We start from the raw sequence: 20945 nt of genomic DNA on the forward strand, positions 1-20945 counted from the left end.
CTAAGCTTTAGCGTTAAATCGGGCTACCTGTAAGTACATTTACCTTTAAGAATTTACGTGTAGGCCTTATATGCTCATATTTCCTGTAACACCCATGTCCGTTTATTGAATCAATTTGAATGCTCAAGAACAATTTGACAAGACAATTGTTCAAGTATATAATTTCTTGTACCTTATTGTGTCTTGTAGCGTTGGTGTTCCGACCCGGCGGGACTTCTGTTGTTCATGCGACCTTACCAGCAAGCGCGTCGATCATTAAGCGTCGCATTGGAATTTGCCATCACACAATAAACTTTTAAGTCGATGCTTCGAATATTCAAATATGTTGGGTAACCTTTTCATAGCAGTGGTTCTTCTTTTCTTATCCGGTGTCGTGTAAAATTATACGGAATGTGTCTTCGCAGAAATTTTTACATAATAATGTTTTAATGAAATATTTGCAACGTATATACTGTAAGTTGATAACTCACACTTGTTTGCTAGGTTGATTAAATTTGACGTTTGCTATTGCAATTGAATGAGGTAAATAAGACATATAGTAGGGTGGGGTAAGTTGGGACAGTTATTATGTTAATCAAATTTACACAAATGTTTTTCATTCAAATTTACAAAGATTCATAACTGTTCTTTCTTACTCCGTCTGTTTGTTTATCGTTAAAATTCCACTTGGCGTACGAATCGCTAAATACCTTTACGTGTCTTTTAATATATTTCTTTGCCGTGTTGTCAATTAATAATTGTACATACGGTAGCCTAGTACAAATTTCATGGTATGACACAAAAAGTTCATGTATAAGCATCCAGTCTTGCCCCACCTTACTAGATGACCGACACTCCGAACAACCCATCAGAAAATCCTGGGTTGGAGCAATAAAAGTTCAGACTCCTACTGAACGACACATCAGTACATAATAGTCAAAGCGATGAGCCTGGAACCCCCATCAAACGTAAACTTCAATATCTTTAATTCTCCACTGATTTCATGCTGATTAAATTTGTCTGAGACAACATCCATTTATCACCAAAGTAACCAAACTTTACAAGTACACTACAAAACAGCACAGCGCATTTATTATACTAACACATCTATTATAGTGAAACTGCGCTTGCACAATCGTCTTCAGTATCCAGTTACACACATAAAAGTGCCCGACATATAAGCGGTGCGGCCAGTTGCGCAATACATCATTAACGAAGCAGGCATGGAAGAAAAGTGCAAGAGACACGACCAGGAAAAGCTTCAATATTAACTAGCTGTTCAAATAATAGAAAAACACAATTTTTGTTTCGTGGTGTTTTGGTCAGGTAGTAGTTAAAGGTTACTTAGGTTTTAATCTATAGAAATAATACAAAACTACAGACAATATCACGAAGGTGTACTGTTGAAGGCACACAGTTACTTTCGAGTGTCAAATGTATGTGAAGGTCGACCAGATGTAAAAACAAACAGGAAAAATATAGAAATACAATTTACGAAACATACCAACACGACCACGACGAGAGTTTCGCCACTCACAGTGATTCTAACCTATGATTCAAATTCGCTACATCTTTCGGGGAGTTCGAATTTCATCTTTATGCGTACGACCGTACGTTGTACATGGTAGGAAAAAGATTTATATATGACCTTTAGGTTTCGAATTTGGGAAATTGTACAAACTAAGACGATACTCTACATCTACAATGTAAATGTAATTTCGGCAATTTTAGGTCAAAAATTACATTTGTCAGACGCACAGGTCCTAAAATTCAAATTAGGCCTTGTAAGCCCAGCTAGTGGCGTATTACGAAAAGAAAGAGTCTGGAGAGATTATATCAAAACACAACAATGTTTGTCCCATTTGAAGTACAATGTATAAAATAGAAAATAGACCGCCACGAGAAAAGCAAGCAGTACATACAATTTTCGTTTTCGTTTTAGATTTTACCGAATGCATTTTTTGTGGGGGTGGGCACTTTTAACATGGAAGGAAAAACACAACATTCTTTATAAAAATGCAGAAAGCCAGCTGCTTATTTAAAGCTACCCGCGCGCGGTAACAACATGAACGGGCGGACATAATTAGAAAATAAATACATGGTTTCTCGTCATAGACGATCGTGCAGAAGTTATGTGTAAGTGAAATCAAAAACTAACGCATGCTGCAAAATAAAAACGAAAAAGAAAAATGACAAGCTCACGCCGATGTTGCGCCCCGATACCCCAGTGTTACGTCACAGACGGCCCGCGTGACGTCATATTCCGGCAGTTACCGCGAATCGTTCCGCTTGGCTGGATGCTGCTCAGACACATCGGAGCAGTTTGGAGCGCTTCCGGTCGGATTCGGAGGACGTGGAGTCCATAATGTTGCGAGCGGATGCTGTGGACAAGGAGCGATCGGTTGATGTCGTTTTCGATGTTGGACCAGTGTACTAGAAACAATGGGAATACATTAAACGAGGGCTTCGTGCTCAGTTTATTAAGTAGGGTGGGGTAAGATGGGAAATGTTGTCATTCTCTCTTCCATCTATTTGGTGATTAACACAGAATATTTACAAAATTAAATAACTTTAGTCCGCCAACTCCAAAAAATGTTGTGAAATGTTTAAAACACGATCAGAAAATATGAGTCTTATATGTGCTAACGGTATCCGGTCTTACCCACACTACTGTACAAAAAGAGTATGCCAAACGACCAATGTGTGCAATACGAGTTGAAAGGCGAGACAAAGATAATGATAATAATGATTTAAAATTAGATATCTCGCTTGTACAAAGGTTTGTAAATCTTAACTTACCTTGGTTTTATGCAAATGACGAGTGGAGCAACGTTTCTTCATGCTTATAACGACAACGAGCACACAAATAGCCACAATACAGATAGCGCTGATGGCAAGTACGATGGTCAACCAATTCACACCGCCTGTCTTAGGACTTGTTACTGTTGTTACAGTGGTGCTCTCACTGGGGGTTGGGTATGGAGGTCCCGACTCTGGTAGTTCGCATTCGTCGCAACATGCACCATCCCGTCGAAAAACTCGTGGGCAACTGGCGGGCACTGGATCACACATCGGTCGAAAGCATTCTATCTCACCGTCCGTACAACGGCATTTGACGCAAGGCGCGTGGCTGTCGTTCCATAGTTCACCGTGTCGGTATGTCGTGTCGTTCGCTTGGCACGACTTTTGCTGTACTGTAGTAGTGCCTGCGTGTACAAAAACAGTCTATAAACCTAATGTTCTAATATTTTTACTGAACACAATTTGTTAAAGTTTGTCTCGTGCACTACCAGTCAAATATTAAAAACAAGAGCGCTGCAAAAAGTTATTAGTTATAGTAGAGTGGGGGAAGATGGGACACCTTTAATACATAATATCCAAATAGCCTGATCGTGTTTTAAACAATTGTGGAAGTCGTAAACATACGGTTTTATAATTCATTGAATGTTCTTTGTTTACTACCAAATGGAAATAGAAAACTAAACGAAAAGGTGTCTCATCTTTCCCCACCCTACTATAGTTTATTTTATAGAAAAATTAGCTACAAAATTTTATAGAAAAATTAGCTACAAAATGTCAGATTCAGATGCCTAGACCTTGATTACATTATTTTAAAATCCCACCCTTACCGCATTCATGTTAACTAATCCACTAGACATGAATTACGTTCATTTAGTTTAACCAAACCACTTACCGAGGCAGGTTGGACAACATTGACCACGGAGGCGAACCGGGGAAACACAATCTTGGATCTTAGGGCACTGTTCGCTGAAGCTCCTGAAAAAAAAAGGTTCAGTCAACACGACGCAAATATTAATTTAGGAAAGTAATATGAACATTAAAACAAACTAATGCGTATGCATCTGCTAGTTAACATGTTTTGCAGCACCAGATACTTATATGTATATTGGTTCCTTTTCCTTTCCAAATCACACAATTGCTACTTTGAATTCTTAAATGCTTGCGTGACCGAAATCGCAATTTATTTAAATCGTTCCGGCGGAAAACATAACTTACTGTATAGTTCCACCCAAGCAAGCGTGACTCGTACAAGGACCGGTTTTCCACGAACTACCACTCTTATGGACTTCGCCTTCGCTTGACTTACACGAAGGACCCAGCGAAGCGATGTTCAAATTGCCAGCAAACTCTGGATAGGAGATAACACTTTATCGACTGGTAGGAGTATTTATAACCTTACGGCAGAATAAAGTTCCTTCACTGATTTGATTGGTATAATAAACCGCACTAAAGTTCTGAATAGGTAATTTACCCGCCAAAAACGTCAGCGAATGTAAGCACCATATATACTGTACGATAAGGGAAGATGGGACACCTTTTCAATCTGTTTTCTTGTTTCATTTAGTAGTAAACAAAGAAATTTCAAAGACTTATAAAACTGTTTCCTCACGACTCCTATATACCTTTGTCAATTGTTTGAAACAAAAGGTGTCCCGTCTTCCCCCACTTTACTATAACACGAATACAAAAATAAATGCAATATTTCTCACCTGGGCATTTTGGGCAACATTCACCAGGATGCAGAATTGGCTGCATGCACTTGGTAGCCGGACATTTCCTTGACGTGCACATAATAAGCCCTCTGTGACACACACACGTAGTACATGAGGTCACTTTCCATGTTTCCCCTTCAACATACCAGTTCCCGCCTGGTTCCTGGCACGAGAGGGATTGCGGGACAGGGGCAGACGAGGTCGAGTTACGTTCTGCGGGTTGCAATTTACCACTCAGTTTAAATAAAGTTTACAATCACTAATAAAGTTTTAAGAGTCAACGGACAAAATGAGGCTAAAGTTTATTATACAACCATTAAATTTAATAATCTTTTTAAGCTATATCCATGTTTATGTTAACACAATTTATACTTAACGGCAAATTGTTGCAGTTTTCTTACTAATAACATTTCAGAAAATAGAAATCAATACTTTTCTTTATCCTACCGTTGCAACTTGGGCAGCAGTCTCCTTCTCGTATCATCGGATTGTTGCAGGATGGGACCGGACACTTGATGACGTCACACATGACGTCACCACCACGACACACACAGATGAAACAGTCGCTACTCCATGTTTCACCGTCATCTCTTCGGCGGTCGATCTTCTCATCTGAGCATGAGTGAGTGTTCGGTTTTTCAGGGGCCGGAAGTTCTTCAGCCGAACCTTTATGAATGAATTTTACGATTACTGTCTCTGTTTGACGAGGTTCCAAAAGCATGCACATATCAACGTACGCGTGTTATAAGAATTTGAAATAAATATGAAGACTTTGGTTGGGAAGTTTTACTAAATGATCAGAGTTTGACTAAATGGTCCAGAAAACCATATAGTAGAGTGGAAAAAGATGGTACACCTTTAACATATAATATCCAAATAGCCTGATCTTGTTTTAAACAATTAACTACGGTCTGTGAAAGTCGTGAAGATACGGTTTATAATTCATTGAATGTTCTTTGTTTACTACCAAATAAAAAGAGAAAACGAAACAAAAAGGTGTCCCATCTTCCCCCAACCTACTATATTATATTATTTCACTAAACTGTTACTTGATGTTTCGTAAACAGACTTCACTTGTAACCAAATTAGTTGCCCAGTCTATGCAATAGGAGAAGAATTTGCATTTACCTTTACATTTGCAGATGTTACACCCGTAGTCGTTTAAAGATAAACCAAACGTGCATTCCTTATCACACGAATCCATGGAGGGGCATCTACGGCATTTACAACGATCGCAACCTTTCTTGTTTAGCCTGGTGAAAAAAAAGGGTAAAGTAAAAATGTATTGGCGGTTTTGGATGTACGTCATCTATGTGGCGTGAATTAAATAGATTACAAGCCGATTTTTAGGGTGTGCAAAACGGGATTTACATTCTGGGTACGCAGTGTATCTACTGATCCCATTAAGTGGGTATATGCTGTAGAATGTATATACTAAAACTTTGAACGTGTTAATAAAGCAAGCTTTCAAGACAATTTGATGTTATATATGTTTTTTATTTGCGCTGGAGTTCCCTTATTGAAGCTTACATTCTATCACAGTTACATTAATCATTACAAGAGTAAAATTGAATAAAATTTAAACTAAATTGATTGACTATAGAAATTAATCATTACTTATCTAACCTGTAGCCGTACGGGCATTGCTTGATGCAACCTGTGAGCTCTTTGCACTTGTGTGTGTGTGGCAGACAAGCGCAGGTCTGACATCCAGATTTATCCGTCACGAATCCACGAGTGCACTTCAGCTGGCACTTGTCAATGCTGGGGCAGCTACGAACCTTCACTTCGTCTTTGATAAAGGAAAGTTTCGGTTAGATTGATTTCGCGGCACTTTCAAGTTAGACACGGATCGAAAGTGTTAAAACACAACAAACGAAACTAAAACTTTATTTCTAGTACCGTGGCGTAAATAGATTCCACCAGCCAAGATTTTAATTCAGAACAAATACCAGGTAAGAGTGTGGGGTAAAATGGGACATGTGTTCTTTAGTAAACAAAGAATATTCACATAATTATATAGCCGTGTTGCGCGACTCTTTAGGTGCTAACAGTATCCCATCCTACCCCACAGAACCATACGTCGTAATAGTTTATACAAATTAGTAATCTCTAATCCGTGATATTGAAACGTTAGTAACCACTTCGTTGTTTTCTTATAATAGTTTATCTACAAAAAATGCAAGTTTGCAGATAACAGCAAACATTTGCCACTATATACGTAGACCGTCAGTTCTAACTGCTGGTATGGTAAAGTACTTTGTGCTAAGTTGAAATATTGTCAGCACCTAAATTCAATATTTCTTGATAGCGTTTTAAACAATTAACAAAGACGCTCTGTTAGAGTCGCGGGGCTACAGTTATGTAATTCTGTAAATATTCTTTTTTACCGCCAAATGAAACGGGAAAACAGAAAAAAAACATGTCTCATTTTACCCCGCTATACTTATATAACTTACCAGCTTTGCACTTGCAGAGGCGGCAGTTGTTTCGATCTTTCATAAAACCGTTGGGACAATCAGATGTTGCGAGTCGGCACCGAGACATTCTCGGACATGTTGGAACTATCATTGTTACGGTCGATGGTTCTGGAATCGGAAAATGTCGGGTTTACGAAAGGTTGAACTCAGGTGTTCGTCGTGTTTTGTGTCACAACAAATTCGAGCGCGGAAATACACAAACACAGGTTGGCTATGCCATTTCGCAAATTTTCTTCCGCCAGATTCCAAACGCAAATCTTCGCGTTTCGATGAAAATAGAGCAAGTACTACAGTTCACCAACCCCGAATGACAGGTTGTTTGTATGCAAGGAAACGTGGACGAAAATAGATTTGACTTTGTGCACACAGCCGGCATTTTATTGTCTCGAAGAAATGCCGACCCTTTTGAAATTATAACAAGCGTCAAGAACGGAATGGCGAGTAATGAGGTGTCTATGTTTCCTGAAAGCGAAAATAGGCGTAAAAGTAGTAGTGGGTCGCTGGCGGCTCGGAATTTAATACTGGTCGCGAGATTTCAAGCACTGTTTGGGCTTAGGTTGTCGCTCTTCGGAAATTCCTATCGTTATATACACGTCATTAGGACTGTTAGATAAACCAGACAGGAAACAGTCTGGTGTTTCCTTACTGGGAACAAAAGGTCCTCAAGCTCGCAATAAAAAGCTAACCAGTTCGACCGATGGACGAATTACTCCACAACGCAAGGTTATGCTAATCACATACGTGAATACAAAAGCCTCCGAATTCCAATTAATATTTAACACTTTCGCGGGAGAATTGTAGAATGGCATGTTTACTATCACCAAGCTTTACCCGACGCTTGCTGGACTTTGTTCAAAAGTAATCCAGGCAATCACACGTCCATCTAACGTTGGCACGCGAACCTAGGTCTTCGCCCATAAATATTTACATCACCGTGGCACATCCCACGCGCCAGGTCGCAATGAGATTTTATTAATACACGATAAAGCGTCGCCGTCACGGCTGCCAAAAGCCCTTGAAAAAACTTGCTCAAGAGTGCAATATTGTCGGCGGGCGAGAACCAAGATTTCAAAGGTAAATTCTAAATTTGTTGCGGTTTGCCCCCAATTTTACGGTTTGCTCGTTAACATGGACAGAGCGCTAATCATTTTACGTCAAAGTGTTAAAACAATATATAACATCTTGATCGTGAGTTATGATACCCATTTTCATGATACCCATATCTGCGTAGAGAATGCATGTCGTTTATCTACCCTTCTTACCACTTCTGCATAAGTACACAATATCTCTCGCCTCCGTGAACGCACGAAACCTCTATCAGATTGAGCTTAACCCTAAAAAATTCTACCACAGTCTTTATATAACAGGACCTCGCACGTAGATCACTTAACGTGAAACTAGGCAGATTTTGTTTTCCCTGCTGTCCCATCTGCATAGAAGCAGTAAAACCTCAAGTGCTAAAACGAGACGGACTTATCTTTCAGACTAATAAAACTCACCGTAGCAAAACGCAGACTCGCAGATGCGTTCGCCGCGTTCACCACATCTGCATTTGGTGCAAGGCTCCGGCGACCATGTCTCGCCAACAGAATAAACCGACAGGCCGTCTTTGCTCATGCACATGGCGACTGCCGGGATCGAAGGAGATGGTTGAACTATAGAACAAAAATAAGTTTAATTTGTGAAATGTTCAACCAAATGCACACCGTAACTGAAAGCCACCTGCGTACAGTAAATTCTGAGAATAGAAATTCGATTCTCAGAATGAAACTCCCCTCCCATTAAATAAATAAACCTCTATCTCGTCGCGACCGCATGATTTCAAATTAAAAGCCACGCCTTTCAATGCAGCAAAAACAACAAATATTCCACCTGCTGCACTCCTTGGTTCTGCAACTTCGTTATCGCACTCTGGGCAACATGCCCCCTGTCTCATAATCAACCTTGTGCATGATCTTGTCGGACAGTTTTTTCGCTCACAATAACTGACTCCGTTCCTGCACTCACACACTCGACATTCCTCCCTCTCATATGTTGTACCGTGAAGATGGCGGGTCCCGTTCACGCTACATCCAGCCATTACGGGTTCGGCAACTGTTTAAAATAGAAATTGTTTAGAAGCACGTGAATATGAGTTTATGTTTATAATTATCATTTGATAGAAAGACCGTATTGGTAAGAAATTGCCCATATAGTAGGGCGAGGGAAGATGGGACACCTTTAGCACCTAATATCTAAATATCCTGTTGGTGTTTTAAACAATTTACAACGGTCTATGGAGGTCGTAAGAATATAGTTTTACAATTCTTTAAACGTTCGTTTTGTACTACTAAATGATACAAGAAAATATATTTAATAGGTGTTCTATCTTCCCCCATCCTTCTCTATAAAATAGTACCTAAATTCTTCACAGGCAAAACGTGGAATAATCTAAAACATGCTTAACAGTGCCGGGTTTAGTCATTCTGACGATCGACTGCCTTTGGAAAAACCTTCGCATTTTTTTCATGATACCCATATCTACGTAAAGAACGCTTGTCGTTTATCTACTCTTCTCACCACTTTTGCAGGAGTATTCGTCGCAGCATGACCCGGGTTTTCCATCTGCTCTGAACGTTACTTTTGGTTGTCTCCTGCCACTGCAGGTTGGTTGCGTGCAAGGCTTGCATTGACATCTAAAAGGAATATTAATTCTGCTTTATACAACTACATACAATTGTTAGTTATAGATATCACCATGGTCCACTATAATGTACAGTAGGGTGGTGGAAGATGGGACACCTTTAGCACGTAATATCCAAATATCCCGATTGTGTTTTAAACAATAATTAAACAACGGTCCATAAGGATATGGTTTTATGATTATTTGTTTGTTCGTTGTTACTAACGAAATAGAAAATAAAACAGAATGAAAAGGTGTCCCATCTTTCCCCTATCCCACTATATTTTAGTAAACCATGTTACAATATTTAGTTTCCAACATTAAAGTACTATGGGGGAAGATGGGACTCCTTTAGTACATAATATCCAACTATCTTAATCGTGTTTTAAACAATTAACAACGTTCTTTGGACGTCGTGAGAATACGGTTTTATAATTCTTTGAATTTTCTTTGTTTACTTCCAACTGGGAAGAGAAAATAGAACAAAAGGTGTCCCATCTCCCCCCACCCTACTATATATTAACGGTGTTTCACAAACAAACGTCCACAGCGACCACAAAGTCGGTGGAGCAATAACATAGGAGCACAAACTCTAAAACCAAAGATATTTTTAGCTGGCATCGCAACAATTTAATACTTTGTTATAGTTTTTTCGGGAAATGATGTGAGTCATACTTTAAACTATACGTTGGCAACCGGAAAATAAAGGGGTTGAATAACCAAACTCCGGGTTATAAGTATTGTTATTAGGTATCTTTATACTCGTTTTACAAGTTGTTTGAAAACAATATGTGTGAATTTAAACAAATTACGCTGAATAAAAACGTACAAAAAGTGTTGAAGATAGATTTGTTGGTTTAAAATACTACAAGAAGGTTTTTGTTTTTAAATTTGCCAAATTCCAAGCGAGGAGCGACGAAAAAAGAATTCTCCAATTAGCAGAGATGATAAATTTTGAGTCAGTAATGCATGACGTAATCCGGACGTCAGGAATCCCAAGTGACAAACAAGATCTGAACAAATTGTTCCGCTGGCACGAAATGTTTTGAAACGCACCAATGAACAAGCAGCCAGAACACGTGGGCGAGTAAGCAAAGTTACACCACCTCTATTAATAGCAATATACGTTCCGTGTATGTCGAAATCCTATATATACATCATATGACCAAAGCTAATTTTACCGCTCCGACGGAAAGCCAAAACCTCCTGTTTTCGCGACCATTAAAAGCCTTTCGTATTTGCACAGCTGCCCGACCTCATTATCCTACAGTGAGGGGCAATAAGCGGCGATTCTATTTCTGTGGTTTGCATTTAGATTTGATGCCGGATGCGTGCTCGCCCACAGAATAGAACGGTGTGTATTGTGGAGGAAAAGCTCACACGCATAACCATCGGTCGATCAACGGGAGCGGTTTAAAAGTGAGCATAAGGCGCGAGTCGATAACCATGAAATGGCCGTCGTCGACCTGGGCGCGCCTGAAATTCCCACTGAAGGGAACAAAGGACAAAAAGCTTCCGCGCACAAAGGAATCCAGTGGCACGCCATGGGCCTCGGCGAAGTTCGGAAATCGAGACGAGGCATATCAACGTAAACAATGAAGACGAATTCAGGTAAGATGGGCTCACGTGTCTTCAAGAAAGGATTCGGAGAGTTACGACCAAATCTTGTAAACAACCTGACTGTAAGTTTGACACGAGCGGGGAAGGAGCACTTCTGTAAAAACCGCGGACCTGTCGCATTGATACTGATAAAGGACCGCTATTACGCCCAAATGCCCCCAACTAAAAGCTTCTGCACTACTGCCACAACTGACAAAATGCCCGCAATCGATAACTATATAGAAACATGTTCCATACTGTGACGCCACCGTTGTTTTCCATTTTATGGAACACCGATAAGAGGTAACTAGACGTTTGTTCGACCTGGAACCTATATGTCGTAAATTTAAGATAGGCGGCTGTTTTTTAATGTAGTTTGATGTCGGCCAGACGACCGTCCACTTTTTTTTCTCCTTGATATCAAAGGTTTCTATTGTGTGCAACCCGCAAAAAATAAAGATAAAAAATTCCAAACACGTAATCGTTCCAACAGACGGGAAAGTTCGAACATTGAACAAAACAACAGTTTCGATGGTGGAGACCACTCACGAAGGCTTTGAAACCAACTTTGCCGTGGATGACTACGACTTTACATTAGTGTGGCGCAACAGCTTAAAAGTTTCGACGAAAGTCCATTAATGCGCGATACATTTGTATAAGCAGATCCGACATCAAAGGAACGGTAGTTTATACAAGATAAGCGGCTCCGGTCACAGAAGCTGAAGGAAACTCGATAAATGTCGCTCTCCGTGGACACAGCCAGTCTGATGGACGCAGCCACAAAAGAAGCTTCTTTGGGTGGGAACTCGAATGGCAAAACATCAAAGTCGGGACGGTGCCGGATACTTGTGATCCTGTACACATTTTGTGGACACGAAACGGTTGGATGTTATGACAATGGTTTGGCGACAATATAAACCACTAAGAAGGCAAGCGAAGCGTTAAACGTTCGGTTATGTGAGGCCGCTTGACGTTTTCCCACAATCGCAAAGATTCGGTCGGCTTGATAATCAAGGTGGTGACTCACTAACTTCCATATGGTTCGTGACTACGTAAGCTGTTACTTTAATATGTTTCATATATACAAAATGGCGTTTAAAATGTATTCAAACTTACATTGGTTCCCCAGGACAACATTCGCTTGATGGGTTCGGATCACGAACGGCTGTACTGTCGCTTGGGCATTCGATCGATGATAAAGGATAACTTGCACATCGTACATTTTCACATTGCTGGCTAACTGGAGTTTCTATTATGTTGAATAAAATTGTTATGGTGCGGCAAATTTTAATTGTTTAAGTATCGCATAAATTGTGGTGTACATTCTTAATTATAAATATATAAGTGATGCTAGAAATATGTAGGTTATATATAGTAGGGTGGGGAAAGATGTGACACCTTTTCAATCTATTTTCTGCCCCATTTGGTAGTAAATAAAAGAAAATTCAAAGAATTATAAAACCGCACTCTCACGACTTCCATAGACCGGTGTTAATTGTTTAAACACGATCAGGATGTATATATATTATGTGCTAAAAGTGTCCTATCTTTCTCCATCCTACTATATACTTCCACAAAAAAAAACTTTAAAGTTACCTCTTGGTCGACATTCAAATACATCGCAACAAGAACCAGGTGTATTAGAACCAGCCCGTACCCGCACCATTTCCTCATTGCTGGAACACAGTAGATAGGCGCAGTTTTCTGGTCGACATTGGCATTGACTGGGCGTGGGGCAACACTCACCCGTTGGAACAAAACCTTCGATAATCTCTGAATCTTCCGGGCATCGTGGTGATGGCTTGATGACACATTTCACATCAGCACAATTGGTTTTCAAACCTGTGTAGATAGATAGATAGCATGTTAAGCGGGTTTCGTTGTAAGAATAAAGATATAAACCCAAAGAAAGGGCATAAACGTGATGTACCGATCTAACCAACTGTTAAATCATGTTTGGTTTGAATACAAATATAGCTTTGCGGTTATTTTAATTTGTCTTCCTGAAAATAACAGAACTGTGATCGATATGACAGACGTCCAAGTGGTAAAACGTCGATTGTACATTTTAATGTGTACAGTGGCTTATAATAACAAATACCTAAATCAAGTGCGTTGAAAAGGGTTGGCTTAAGTGGTACAAAAGAGCTTTTCATTAAGTTTGTGTGCCCAAGCAGACTCGCACTTACCGTTGGGTCGCATGGGTACAGTGGCTACATTATTACATAGCACAATGGGTCGCTACACAAAGAGAGTATTTTGGCCGGCAGTGAAACGTAAATTTAACCGATTAATATACGCGGTAAACAGTTTAGAATTGTTTGCAGACCTGTTTGCACCTTTTGTTATCTAAATTACCACCTATGTTTATAATATGCCAGCTATTTTGCGCGCAACACAGATACTCGGGCGTTTGTAAAAAAGGTTACACATAACCGACGAGTAAACAGGGAAATTTCGAGCCTAGTTTTTACCTCTCGTTGTTCGATGTTGGTGCAATTTAGAACTAGACGATTTTATAGCTTGGGCGGCAGCTAAAATTCAAAGCACATAATTAAATCTTGTTTTCCGGTGCCCGCTCGACAAGACAGCAGTCGTCAGTCCTTAAACTTCCCCACAACAATGTTAATGACGTAAGAACCCAGAGCTCCAACATTCCGGAGTGCGCAAGTAAACAAAGCAAAGGAGAGAAGGAATCAAGTACACTCTCAGCACAGTGAGGGCACAATAGTTGCTGTGACGTCACAAAGGTAAACGGCTATAGGTATCCAGGGTTGGGCAGAAACTCAAATTGCTTCGAAGCAGCGCACATGGAATCGATCGACAGAATATTCTTAGATTCTAGTGTTTACACAACAGTCTATTTCGGGGGCCAGGAGAAGATTTGTCAAACGTGAAGTCGGGAGAGCGCGTTGTACAACAAGCTTTCACGATGACGAAGTCAAATGGATCACAAAAGACTTGTAACATGGTCCACACCTTGATTTAAATGTTGTCATTTCTCCTCGTGTGTCAGTGTCACGTTGTCACGAGGACGACACAATTCAATCTTAAACAGTTCGCAGTGGCACTCGAGTTTGGTGAAATACGCGGAACTCCGGGGTTTTATTTATTTACCAAGCTGTATTACTGAAACTTTATGTTCAAATAAAAACGACGTTTTTCGTCACGGGTGAGCAATATATCAGTGAGTTCCGGAAAATATAGGATCGTTGTCGGCGTGGGTCGCCTTGGCAATAAATCAAAACAAAAAAAACTATTTGTCGCTCACGGACAGAACAGAGTCAGACACAGAGCAAACACCATCCGGATTTATTACGAATTACCGGTTGCGGGAAAACAACACTGTCTGCCTCTGGAACTACATTTCGCGACGTCAGGGAGTTTGTGGAATCGGTGTTTATCGAAAACAAAGCAGATAGGTTGAACGTCCCGCCTCAGAATGAGTAACGACGGAAATTAATTAAGTTTCAACGATTTGAGACAAGGCGAGGCGACACGTGATATTAGATATTCTCAATTACCACTAGTACAGGATACATCGTTCCCAAACACAGTGTTTTCACCAACGCTTAGATAATACTAGACCTATTACCAAAGAAACTTTTAAGAGGTTAAACAATTTGGTTTAGGTTTTGGTATTCATATGTGTGTTGTATTTCTCCTTGACCGAAGAGTTGCCACACAAAATGCGATTACAAAGTGATCACGACCTTATGACCTTTCATGTAAAACAGCACGAAATCCGATGCAAAAGTGAATGTCCAGTGACACCTTTCTGCATTATTATAATGCATATTGATACAACCTAGTGTGAACGACCCCAAATGCTCGCAAACCGCTACAATTGATATAAAACTTTGAAAAAAAGACTGGTTATTATTATCTCGAAGCCAAACTAGTTAAAAGAAAAAAACAACTTCGTACAAAAGCCGTATGACGTTCTGAACGCTTCTATACATAACATGGAAAACTTTGAGTTCTTGGAAATCGAATTTTCCAATAAACTTCTGCGGATCGAGAAAACCCACAGTGTATAGTACGGTGGATTACAGGTTTCATGGGACTAATTGTCATTTGGTCGTCAAGGCATTTAACGGAAACCCGTATGTCGTTTAATAATTTGACAGCAGGAAAATTTATGATATTGACTAACCAGTGGATTTTCAACGAATAACACGTACATTCATATCGAACTGGCATTATAAGGACGTATTAAGATAAACACTGTGATCCGTGTTTAAAGTTAAACGTCTAGTTAAATGTCATTTTGATATAGTAGGGTGGAAGAAGATGGGACACATTTTCATTTTATTTGCTCGTCCCATTTAGTAGTAAACAAAGAACATTAAAACAATTATAGAACCGTGTTTTCACGACTCTCATAGACCGTTGTTAATTGTTTAAAATATGATCAGGATATTATGTGCTAAAGGTATCCCATCTTCTCCACCCCACTAAACATACCAATTCTAAGTTTTGCAAAACACATGATATGGTGTTGCGTTGTTTTTTTGTATGTGGATGTACAATTGGCTTAGAAAACAATAATCTCGTTTGATGCTCAAGTCTAATGTATCTGGAGACCCACTTAAATCAGGATATCGAATCGTTTTCTGCGAATTATTACTTAGTTGACAACAACTGCGCTGTGTAATGGGAAAATTGAAGCATTATATAGAGTATATTTATACATTAAAATCGCGTACGAAAGAGTGGTTGGGAGAGATATGGCGGTACAGCGAGAGCGCAAAACAGTTTGCTTTACGCGTAATGACGTGCCGTAAGTCTGCTTAAAACTGTTTAACAAACTGCAGAGGTGATTAAACGGCTTATGTGTGGCATAACTTCGTTGCACATGCCCGACAGCTGTTTGTGTGTGACAAGAATCTTATACTCAGCACGCCAGAAATCAGATTAAGACTTCGAAACATAAGCGCTTCAACATTCCATTAGAAAACGGATTAATGTTATTGCGGATGGGGCGATTCGGAAAGAACGGGCAGTTCATCTGACTCGGGCAATGGAATGTGTGTTAATCAATGACTACAACCGTGATACGGTCTCCTGGCGGGGATTCGGCGCTCAATGTGCTAATAGGAAAACAGCCATTAGCAACCGCAGTGTAAATATTTCGTGCAGTTGGCGGAAGAAACGTTTTCCAAGATAGATATCAGCCGAACGTCCGAAACACAAAACTAAGTTTGCTCACACCAAAGCTTTGAGTGCAAGGTAAACGGAAGGGGATTGCATACGTACATATAGGGGCATGGCAAACTGCCAACGCATCACTTGGCCGGTGATCTTTATTTATATCCAGTGTAACAAGCGATTTACTTCCGACTATCTCGACATCGGAGTATTAGCACGTATTTGTTAAGCATTTATGCGGAGGAGCCATTAGTGTGGGATAACTATGCAAACGATCCGGTTTAATGGGCTACTCATTTGCGCATCAATGTAAAATACCAGGCGAGCCCCTCAAATCGCTGATGGAAGTATTTAAAAACTGTCATTAAGACGAGACCATTGGTACACACGAACGCAATTAACATTGATTGTTGAAAAATGAATGACAATTCAAAATAAACGTTTAAATGGAGTTTAATTGTCTTACGGTTCATGGCTGCGATGTGTTGGCGGCATTTTTGAAGGCCGCTGAAGCGGAACGGGTTACTGCAGGCGAGCTGTCGTCGACAAATGCACTTTCGACCAATCAGATTGCATCCTTCGAATGAGCGCTTGTGGCATTGGTCGGACGCAGTAAGGGTTCTTGTCACTGTAAAAGAAAAGAATACGAGTCAATTCATCAAGCTATAAAGCGAACAATTACACGAACGACGTTAATTTATTTTTTACAAATTGATGTGAATAGCTGGATCAGAAAACTGAGGAAATAAAACTACGGACAGAAATTCAAGCTGACAAAGCGCCCCACATCTAAGCGGTCATTTTTTGATTTTAACAAAGCTTTTCTGGATGACTGTTCAAGTTTCGTTTGAATCGGATTTCTTGTCGCATTGATGTGCGGAAAACAAGCTTTGATTTGGTACAGGTGCTACGACGACTGTGCTTGACGCATGGACGTCATTAAGGAATGCGAACAAACGGCTCGAGGTTCTGCTGAGGGCGATTGGCGTTTAGAAACACACATCTGTGATATTAATCAGAGAACTGACAGGTTATGCTAAACGCATCCTGAGCTTTTTCAACATAATACACGCGCAGCAATAACTTGCGCAAGATGGTCGGCACGCTCGAATTACCGACAATCACTGCGTCTGTGTGGTCTGTCATTCTATTTTTACCAGGCAATCTTGCAAAAATGCCGCCAAGGATTTTAGCGCATTCCGGAATCGAAATTTTGTTTTCAGTTCACTTCGGAAAAGACTCGCTGGTAATATTCAAGACAACGGGTCGTCGTCGGAGTTAGCTGCGTTATAAGAGCACTTACGCCGCATTTAAAACGCCAGCGGCCGTGGGTAATCTTCCGTGACCAGCTTGAGACGTTTGCACGCAAACAGACGGGAGCCAAGAAAGATAGTGGTTGGTTGTGATAAAGCAATGACGCTAAAGCTTAACTTATACGCGGACCCTAACTTGACATAATATTAACCGAGTGTAAATATCTAAGGGTAAACCCTACCCGCGAGCTTTATTTGAGACGTTTAAGCAAAGATCGTGGTGTATTAGCAACTCACACGTTGCATAAACTCTGACGAACATTCAAGCTTCATTTGTTGCACAAACAGTGCGTGCGGTTAGCGGGGATTCTACGGTTTACTTGGAAGAACATACATCACTCACATAAAGTGACCCAACTCAGTCCTACGTCCGTTTCCCCAACCTTCGAGTTGTTTACAGAAATAACAACGCATGGTCGAGCCGTAATCAATGCTGGCGAACGAAATCGACTAAAATCCACATGACCGGGCTGTGCAATGCCGTAAACAAATATTTAAAGATAATATGGCCAGCGTTTTACGCAATCTGTCGGGACACTGTTCGTCCTGTTTCTAAAACAACAAGGTGAGCGTGGTTAGAACGATCTGGCTTTATGCTGTAACGATATTTGACACCCGAACCAGAAAATGTATATGTGCCGACTCTTTCAATGGACCTCTGTAATGTAACTGAATAAGCGTTACAGAAAGCAAGCGTCACATTAAAAGGACGGAAAAGCTTCCAAAATAGAACGGTCTCAATTACCTGTTCAACAGAAAAGCTCTGTTGTCTTAACCGGTATTAACAAAGAGAAAGCATCTTCACCTTTGTGTAACCGCTAGCACTTACATTCCATTTACATAGTTCTTTTCTATGTGTATTCAATACACTTGTTCAAGTAAAGTCATTGGCAAATCGTAACAAGAAATTACGTGTATGCATGCGTATTTGTGGAGCAGATGGCGTTATAACGTCGTCAGGTTCTCAGGTTTGTTATTTCATCTCACACGTTGTTTGCGGTTCTAACATTTCCACTTTCTGTCTACGCCTTTAAATGATACTAGCTCTGAGGGTGTTCGGTGTGCGATCACAACACCCGAGTCACGACCGCTTTCACCGGGAAACTTTAGGGCCATGTGAAAGATTGCGTTTCAAAGTTCCGGAATGCTACCAAAACAACGTGCGTGCTACTGTTTCGTGTTGTCACAAAAGAGTATTTTGACTCACATTTCACAACGCGGGTTTCTAATCCACGCTGTGTGTTCCGTTGCCGCAATTTCAAAGAACCAAAATTAAAGCCAAAATACAAGCTACAGAAAACCTGAGGACCGCAAAACGCATACAAAAAGATGCCCTAAATTAAGCGATGATATAACAATAAATCATACTACATTTCAGATAGCTAAATATTGTATTTAAAAATTGAATTTGATCTGTATTCGATATACCACATTCACGTTGAGTATTACAAATATTAGCATGTTACTTTGTTTAGCGCATGGCTTGAAAGATACTGACCAACATGTTCATATACAAAATCTAATTCCTCACCTTTGCAGACTCCACCTAAGTTCCCATCTAGAGGGTCTCCGTTGTTGGGTTGAATAATACAGGAGAGATGCTCATCACATTGGCCTTTGATACCAAACATTCCTCCACAAGTTTGCCCTTCCTGTTTCGCACATTCCAAACAGCAGCTGTAGGTACAACGTGAATTTGTTTGGTTAATTTGCGGCCAGTTAATAATTACATGTTTTTAAATGGATTATCGTGAATATTTTGCTTGTAATTTAAAAGAGTATACTTGATGTTTAGTCTGGTAAAAGATTATGCCCAGCGACAATCACTTGTTGTGATGTCATACACAACGGGCATTACATCAAGCCTATTTTACGGCGCTTCGCAAAAGCTAAAATTGTCCGAGCTCCCACGTCATTAGGCGAAAAAAAGGAGATTAGGCAACGGCGAGGATATTTTCACGGCGCAACTCCAACGAGGCGGCGGATGGCGCGGAACTCAGTTGAATTCATATGCTGTGATGGCCGGAGGCGTACAAGCTGTGCTTTAATACGTTGAGGCGAAGGCCCACAGCGATGGCATAAAATTACTATTATTCTACGTCAAGCACAGTCACTTTCTCCTGCCTAAGGTCGTCGGGTGAAGTCATTGGAAAGAGCATGCACTCGGCGTGGTCACGGTCTATTTATAGCGTATTACAGCATTAAAAGCAAGCAATCTATATTCATAGCCATTGTCCATAGTGACAATTAGTTAAGCTGTATTGGACAGTGGTTCTTATTCATTGAACACTTATTATAATTTTATACCACGCCTTGAACAGAACAAGCGATGATGAAATAAAAGCTATCCGTATTAAATTTGTGACATGTAATCCTGTATGAAACATAACTTCAATTGAATGTCGAAGGATTAAAAATAACTTGAAAATCAAACTTACTGGCATGGGTCTCGGACTGTTCCCCCAGGACATGTAGACTGGTCTGTCAATTCGCATCTCGACGGGTCACACGCTGTACAAGAAAGTGCATCCACTTGATTCACGAACAAACCGCCCACGATGAAAAGTAAACAAAGATTCATCGTGTACGTGATAGGAATATAAGTTTGCAGTTTCCGTACGATGGACAATAGTTTTCGGTGTCGATGCTTGTAATTTAATCCGTGACCTTGCCTTCAGGGTTCGTCGTAACTTCTTGGTCGGTATTCACTAAAGCTCTGCTCTGACGCAGTTTGTTAAGACACTATCAGACGCTTATCAGCTTAATTACAACAGCGAGTCTTGAAGTAATATAAGATTGAGTTAAGTGTGGTAGAAGTAGCAGTAATTATTATCCCCGTAATTACAGGCGCACACACACATGTAGCGCTCGCTTCCTTCGAGAGACGATTTGCACCCACTATCAAAGCACTTTGTGCTGCCTAATTAATTTTGACCGAAACATCACTGTACAAGTTCAGTTTCCCTCTGTTCTTGGAATATTCAATAGTTTTAATATTTAACCAGCTACGAACCGCCATCCGCCACATGGCACAAGCGCAATTAAATTTTAAAGCGAGACCGAATGCGTTCAATTTGGGTTTCTGTTCAAAAGCTGGCTTGGTTTCACAAACCAGACATGGAATCATTCAAAACAAAGCAGTACATTGTTCACGCACTAGAGTCAGTGTAATCTGTCTCCCTTTGATTGACCCCTTACGGATGTCAGGGAGAAAGCACTGGTTTAAAAAATGTAAAGTCGACCTGTG

The 20945-nt window shown here is 40.3% G+C and overlaps 1 protein-coding gene and 1 long non-coding RNA gene across 4 annotated transcripts; one reads left to right on the top strand and one right to left on the bottom strand.

The window, feature by feature from the left end:
• Positions 1-1044: 1044 nt before the first annotated feature.
• LOC149738538 (cysteine-rich motor neuron 1 protein-like) lies at positions 1045-20475 on the bottom strand. The gene is made up of 17 exons (XM_089874126.1): positions 20137-20475; positions 19230-19375; positions 16852-17013; positions 12831-13076; positions 12351-12483; positions 9533-9648; positions 8846-9067; positions 8473-8628; positions 6953-7081; positions 6120-6285; positions 5622-5746; positions 4941-5159; positions 4491-4706; positions 3997-4129; positions 3674-3756; positions 2779-3185; positions 1045-2412 (listed from the first exon to the last, which is right to left on the bottom strand). Exons 1-17 carry the CDS (start codon positions 20277-20279, stop codon positions 2284-2286), a joined length of 2931 nt encoding a protein of 976 aa, XP_089730252.1. The 5' UTR covers positions 20280-20475; the 3' UTR covers positions 1045-2283.
• Positions 10728-12525, top strand: LOC149738539 (uncharacterized). 3 transcript variants are annotated; one of them, XR_016384565.1, is made up of 3 exons: positions 10734-11537; positions 11728-12274; positions 12364-12525. It is a non-coding gene; the product is annotated as an uncharacterized LOC149738539 (long non-coding RNA). The 3 variants fall into 3 exon arrangements; XR_016384564.1 differs by having other exon boundaries at positions 10728-12286; XR_016384563.1 differs by having other exon boundaries at positions 10728-12274.
• Positions 20476-20945: the final 470 nt, after the last annotated feature.

This window comes from Ciona robusta, chromosome 3 (assembly GCF_009617815.1).
Source record: "Ciona robusta chromosome 3, ASM961781v2".
Taxonomy (NCBI): Eukaryota; Metazoa; Chordata; class Ascidiacea; order Phlebobranchia; family Cionidae; genus Ciona; species Ciona robusta.

Coding starts and splice junctions, on each gene's coding strand:
- LOC149738538 (XM_089874126.1), bottom strand. CDS start 20,279: ATGAATCTTTGTTTACTTTTCATCGTGGGCGGTTTGTTCGTGAATCAA. Junction 4,130..4,490: donor ATGTTGCCCAAAATGCCCAG/GTGAGAAATATT, acceptor TCTCCTATCCAG/AGTTTGCTGGCAATTTGAAC. Junction 3,757..3,996: donor TGCTTGGGTGGAACTATACA/GTAAGTTATGTT, acceptor TTTTTTTTTCAG/GAGCTTCAGCGAACAGTGCC.